The following is a 6566-nucleotide window of genomic DNA, read 5'->3' as shown; positions in this document are numbered from 1 at the left end:
TCTTGCTTCACCAAAACCAGATAATTTAATAAACTTTATCCTTGCTGGGGGAAGAGGGAGGGGAAAAGCCACCTGTTCCACTCCTCTCAATAAATTAAATAACACATGGCCCATTCCTGTGCCCTAAGCAAACGCTGGGCACTTGAGCCAGTCCCACTATTTCCTTACAGCCCATCTGCTTCCCCTTCACAGAAGGGAGTTTTTCCTACTGCGCCAGGTTATGTCATGCCATGGCCACATCCCCTCTGCGGCGAGGGTCCAGTGGCCAGGGAAAGGAGGAAGAGGACCCTCTTCCTCAAAGCTCGTGCAGAGGACAGTCCTGGAAGAGAGCTGTGGCTGTTTCTCCCTCCTCTGTCCCCCGGACTTGGGTGCAGGAAAAGCAGGAAGGAAGTGCGTGCGTCCTTCCTCTGGGGGAGCCCAAAGGGGTCCCTAGAGCTAAGGAGGCCCCCAAGGCCCTGAGTCAAAGGCAACAGGCTGAGGAGCTCATGTGGCTGTGGAGCAGAAAACAGCATTCCCAGGGGCGGGAAGGGCCACCTTAGCAGCCTGCCCACCTAATGCCGAACTCTGCCTTAGCCCATCCGGCGACCTTGGCCCTGATCCGCAGCAGGCCCAGGCAGCCTTCCCTCAGGCTCCCTTCCCCTCTGTTGAATATACTATGTCCTCCAAGTGCTTTCTCGGGGCTGGAGTGTACTGGTACCTCTCTCGACCCCCCAGAAGGTGAGAACCAAGAATCCCAGGCCCCACTGTGCTCAGAAAATGGGAGCTCTTTGGTCAGTGCCAGCATCAGAGGCCCTCCCCACAGGTGAATGCTCCTGCCGGTCCCCTGAATGGATCTGCCTTGGGAAAGGGCATCACTATGGCTTGAGAGAGATGGTGCGGGCCCTGTACAAAAGCCTGGCTTATTCTGTCACTGCGGCCACCTCCTCTTCCTCACCCTCCTCCTCTGTCTCCGTCTTGATCTGAGCAACCCCAAGGCGGTAAAGGATGTCGCGGATGACCACCTCGCCAGGCTGGCAGCTCTGCACAATGTCGTGGATCTGCCGGTTGACAATCTCGCGGCTGGTGAGGAAGTCCATAAGGCGGTTGTAGAGGTAATAGTGGGTGGCATTGTCAAAGGCAATGGGCCGCTGGCGGACACTGTTCGGTTTGCTGTCTGTGATAGAGGCCAGGATAGTTGTGTAGGGTGCCAACTCAGGACACAGGGCCAAAGAGCGGTGCCCAGCACTGGAGTCACCAGGACTGAGCTGCGTGCCTGCATGGACGATGCGCCGTGTGGCAGTCTTGGTGACCGGGTGCTGGACAGAGTGCTCGGCCTCCGTCATGTCCACAGGATAATGCTGATCCAAGAGTTCTGGGCAGGACACACTCTAGAAGAGAGAGAAGCCACTCTGACATGAGGGAACGACAGGTGGGACCTGTGTAGTGGGTGAGAGTGAAGGCTGTGGGGTCATCAGCCCTGCTTAAATCCTCCTGTCAACACATACCGGGCCTGGGGCAAGTCCCCTCTCCTCTATCTCTGTGCCTCGGTTTCCTCATGTGAGAACGGGGACAGTGACCAGAGCAGATGTTGGATTAACTGAGCTGCTGCTGTTTATTGCCGTGCCTGGTCAGCTGAGGCAGGGCTGCAAGGCAGTGGGGAGGGAGTGGCTCCCACTGAGGCTCAGACGTCTCCTGCAGTGCTCAGCACAAGCCCCCAGAGCCACTGAGCCCCAGGGAATAAGGAAAAGGTGAGTGTGGCAATGATGCCGTTCTCCTATTATCTGTGCAGGGTTCAGCTGGCCTTGGAGGGCACATGCCTCTGTTAAGAGCCATTGCTTGGTACAATGTACCAAGACACAGAGAAAGGGCTCTGCCACGAACATGCTGTGTGACATTGGACAAGTCTATTTCCCACTCTGGGCCTTACTTCCTCCCTTTAATAAAAGGAGAGGGTTGGATAAGGGGATAAGGTGTCTTCTAAGCCACTGTGCCTCCAGATCATAACAGACATGCCATGCAGTATATTCATGGCTAAATCCAAGACGGGGCTGATTGGGGCCTAGTATATCAGTGTCCATGATGACTATCAAAAAAGGCAATTTCCTAGGCTTATCAGGAAGGCAACCTTGACTCCTAAGGTAACGGTGGCACCCTAAGTGACATGCTGTGGCCACACATACACAGAGGCTGGTCAGTAAAATTTATGGAGTAAAGGGTTCCAGATCATCAAGGCAAATACTAATGGAGAAAGGATGCTGGAGATAAGGTCTTCCCGAAGAACCAGGAGGGGAGACATGACCTGCAGAATTTATTCCGGGTCCTCAGAAGAAAACTCACCACAGGCGGCTCCGTGGGGCTAGAGAAACAGCCCTGGTTCCTCCCCCACATCTGATTGGTCAGCTCTGGGTAGCAGAGGTCAGCACAAAGGGCCACTTGTGTGGCCATGTCCACCACATAGACAGGTGGCCAGTGGCGGGAAGAGGCCAGCAGATCCACATGGTCCCGGGCACTCTCGCCCCGCACAAGGTACTTGGAGCCACAGATCACCTAGGGTAGATGGAGGGCACAGCATGAGTGGAGTCCTCAATGGCTTCTTCCCAGGAAGATGAACAATCAGGTTTTGTGACTGAAGCCTCAGCCATCCTGCCAGAGCCCATAACATTCTGCTTCTGTCTTCCCTCTGTCCCTAAATGAAGTCGCCAGCTCATCCCTGACCTCCTGAGAGGAGAGTTGGGAATGTCAGGTCCTCAGCTGAGGCTTAAAAACTCCCAGGTCATCTGCTCCACCCTCCCTTTCCACCCTGCCATACATCACCCTACCCAGTACCACCACCTAGCCCAGTGCCTCCCTAACCCGGCTGCGTAGCACCGGCAGCTAGAAGCTGGTTAAAAATTCAGGTTCCTGGGCCCTACACCCCAAACCCAAGGCATCTATATTCGAAGCAGCTCCCCACCAGACCCTGATGCAGGCTAACACCTCCACTGACTGGGCCCCCAAGCACGCCCCCCGCCTTCCCACACCCCCTCCTCCCCGCCCCCCAGCCAGGCAGCTCTGTGTACACGGGAGAATTCTGCCTCTGCTTCCACCTTCACCTTCATATCCACCAGACCTGGCTGCCACCTCCAAGTGATATGGCTCTTCCATCAGAACCCTGAGACCTCTAGCTCTCACATCTGTCCCTGTGTTGTCATGAGATGGCCCCAGTCACATGAACACACTCCTGGGAGCAGGCTCTGCTCTGCCAGGGTGGAGGCATCCAGCGTCTCCCTCAGACACAGCTTTGTTGAAGGAGTTGACGACCTGCAGGTCGCCCTGCCCACTCACACATCCCAGTGAACTGAAGCTCTGCCAGTGCCCCCCGGCCCCACACCCCACTATGTAGTGCTTGTGCACGGGGTGTTATACCCTAGTGCAGTGGTCGGCAAACTCATTAGTCAACAGGGCCAAATATCAACAGTATTTCTTCAGAATAGACTCGCCTAGGCTGAAAACCGACTTCTGCTCATGGGCCATGAAGTTTCAATCGCACTGTACGTGCGCCCGCGCGTGGTATTTTGTGGAAGAGCCACACTCAAGGGGCCAAAGAGCCGCATGTGGCTTGCGAGCTGTAGTTTGCCGACCACAGCCCTAGTGTGTTCCTGTGCCTACTCTGTCAAACAGCCCGACCTTTCCAGAGTGACCCTGGTGCCTGCCCTTTCCACACCCTCTACAGACAGTGACCTCCCTAAAACCAAAATCAGGCCATGTCCATCCCATCTCCCTCTCCCTTCCTCTTCAAAACCTTCAATGGGTCCGTCATTGGTCTCAGAAAAAATCCAAACTGTTACTCTGGCCTACAAAGCCTTACATGATCTGGTCTCTGGTGCCCCTCCAGCCGCCCTTCTCTTGGCTCACTAGGCTTCCTCACTGAGGGTGGAGTGGCTGCTCTTCCCTCTGCTGGAACACTCCTTCCTTCACTCATCACTGGGCTCTCAGCCTTCTCTGGCTGTTGCATGGACAGGAGGTCCCTCACTGTCACTTCCCTTGTACCACAAGCTGTGGTGACTTTGTTTCCTCATTAAAATGAGGTCAACTAGGAAGGAAAGACATCGTTGCTCACCTTTGTACCCTCAACAGCTAAGGCGGGGCCAGCACATGGTAGGGGGCTTAATAAACACTCACTGATGACAACCCAGGCTCCCCGCCTGGCCTGAGTGTGGCACCTGACACCTGTGGACTATTCCACAGGCTGCCCGTGAGCTAAGTGCCAGCTCCCCCAGGACGAGCTGGCTCAGGCTGCGGGCAATGTGTCATGAGCAAGTTCACCCCAGGCTCCTCCTCGTTATCCTCTTACCTGATGAGGGCACACCTTGTAGATTTTCCCCCCGGTGAGATGAGGTGGGGGCTGTCTGGTTCTGGCTCCATTCTGTACAGATTCATAGAGGGCCAACAAGGAGAAGCAGAGCTGGTCCTGGAGCAGAAGTCAAGTTTAAAAACAGCAGTAAATGCTAAAGGACCAGGCCTGCGCAGAGCACCACATGCTCCCTTCAATACCCAACGCGAGAGAATCCCAACGTCCTCTAGGTAGAGAGGAGGGCCCCGAGGAAGGGTCACAGACAGAGCCAGCCTGACTGACCGAGCTGCCACTCTGAGGCTTGCGTTCCAGCTTTTTACAGGGAAAGCTTCAAAGAGAAGCTAATACTGGAGTATGAACTTGAAGGAAACATAACATGCTCAACAGCTTTATCAGTATGAAGGGAAGTAAATAATGCATAAATAAAGCCCTCCTACACACACACTCTATGAACTGTCATAGCACTCACTTTTTAGGACCTGGATTGGTGACACCCAGACACTGTGCAAAGCGCCTTCCTTCCTGACAACAATCTCTCGAGGTCGGTATTTTAGTTACTTTGCAAAATGAGAAAACCAAGGCTCAGGAATATAAGGTGCTGCCCAGCTGGCATGGCTCAGTGGTTGAGCATTGACCTATGAACCAGGAGACCATGATACGATTCCCGGTCAGGGCACATGCCTGGGTTGCAGGCTCAATCCCCAGTGTGGGGCATTCAGGAGGCAGCCAATCAATGATTCTCTCTCATCGCTGATGTTTCCATCTCTCTCCCTCTCCCTTCCTCTCAGAAATATATATATGAAATATAAGGTGCTTACCCAAGTCACACACAGTAGGCAGGAGACCAGGATTCCCAACCCCAGATTCTGAACCCACTACCATCAATAGATGAACTGACAGGAGGGAAAGGCCTCACATGCATGTTACAATCTGACTGCTAACTATCTCCCAGGCCTCTCTTGACTGCCAGCATCCTCTGTCCAACACAGGTGCCCAGTCACAGGTGTTCATATTCCTGCTCAGAAGAATGGACCACCAGCCTGCTCCCAACATCCCTGTCTACTGCTACCCAACACTCACCTTAGAGTCTTCTGCCTCAAAGGGGACGCCACATTGCCTAAGCAGCTGCTGCAGCTCTTCCTCGCTGTAGGAGCCCATCTCCTCCAGCTTGCAGGTGCCCTCCTGGAGCAGCCTCACCAAGGCACTGCCATTGCCTGCAAGAGACAACAGTGCTGAGGGGAGGGCACTGCCTCAGCCATAGGGGTCATGGGCAGTAGCTGATGCATGAGGATGAGAACAAGGGGGCAAGGCCTACAGTACAGCAAGGAGTGGAAGCAGGCTCTGCCCTGAGCACTGCCTTGGGTGCTGGGAGAGGTGGATTCAAGGCAGGTCTATGACTTCTGCAGAGATCCGAACTTTCTCAGACTGCTTTGTGCCCATGAACATCTGGGAGATATATCTGGCAGAGCGCCCTTGCAAAGAACTCCCAAATGGGCCAGCTTTAACCTGTTAAGGTTTTTCAGCATCAAGATCTCAGATGCTTACCACAGCTACAGCAACAAGAAGCAGCAACTCCCATTTTAAAATGCTCTCTATACACTGTTCCTGATCCTGCCTCATCAACAGAAATATGGGGGCGCCTTAAAAAACACTTCCTGGGCCTTGAAGCAGCAAATGGGAGGTGGGTCTCAGACCTAATGTTAGGAAGCACTGTTTGAGAACCAGTGGATCACAACATATTAAACACTGAGAAAAATCACTTCAGTGGGTCATATCCAGAATTTTAAAAATGAAATAAAATAGAAAACAAAGTATAATGCACTTGGTAAGGAAAAATACTGTTTTATGAAAGTTTTGCTTTCGTTACAGATACACACACACTACTTATGAGTATCATGCTGGGTCGTAATGCAGAACCTATTTCTTATTGTGAATTGCAGTTTTTTTAAAAAAGTAGAAGGCTATCCTCTAATTAGATCACTTTATCTTCACAACAGCCCAGGAAATGGGTAACCATATCATGCCCCATTTGTGAATGAAGCAACAGAGGCTCAGGGCAATGAAGGATTTGATGGAGGTCACATGGCTACTAATGCTAAGTGGCATAGCTGGGACTCAAACTCTGGGTGTCAGAAACCTATGCTCTCAACAGCTAGTCTGTAAAACTGTCTAAAAGACTGTTTAAAAGCAGACTCTCTGGCCTCCCCCGCTACACTTCTCAGTGAGAACCTTTGGGTTTGGAGCCTTATCAGCA

At 52.9% G+C, this 6566-nt stretch overlaps 1 protein-coding gene across 1 annotated transcript in view; it reads right to left on the bottom strand.

The window, feature by feature from the left end:
* Nucleotides 1-4: 4 nt before the first annotated feature.
* Nucleotides 5-6566, bottom strand: part of HMGXB3 (HMG-box containing 3) — a 46525-nt gene continuing 39963 nt past the window's right edge. Inside the window, exons 17-20 of the mRNA XM_081091040.1 lie at nt 5393-5526; nt 4313-4429; nt 2317-2526; nt 5-1367 (exon numbers count right to left, since the gene is read on the bottom strand). Coding sequence (XP_080947166.1) covers nt 900-1367; nt 2317-2526; nt 4313-4429; nt 5393-5526 — 929 coding nt within the window. The 3' untranslated portion in view covers nt 5-899. The remainder of the gene's footprint in view (nt 1368-2316; nt 2527-4312; nt 4430-5392; nt 5527-6566) is intronic.

Source organism: Myotis nattereri (genome assembly GCF_964212035.1).
Source record: "Myotis nattereri genome assembly, chromosome: 5".
NCBI lineage: Eukaryota > Metazoa > Chordata > Mammalia > Chiroptera > Vespertilionidae > Myotis > Myotis nattereri.
Note: the sequence above shows the minus strand (reverse complement) of the source record. Positions and strands in the feature narration are given on the sequence as shown.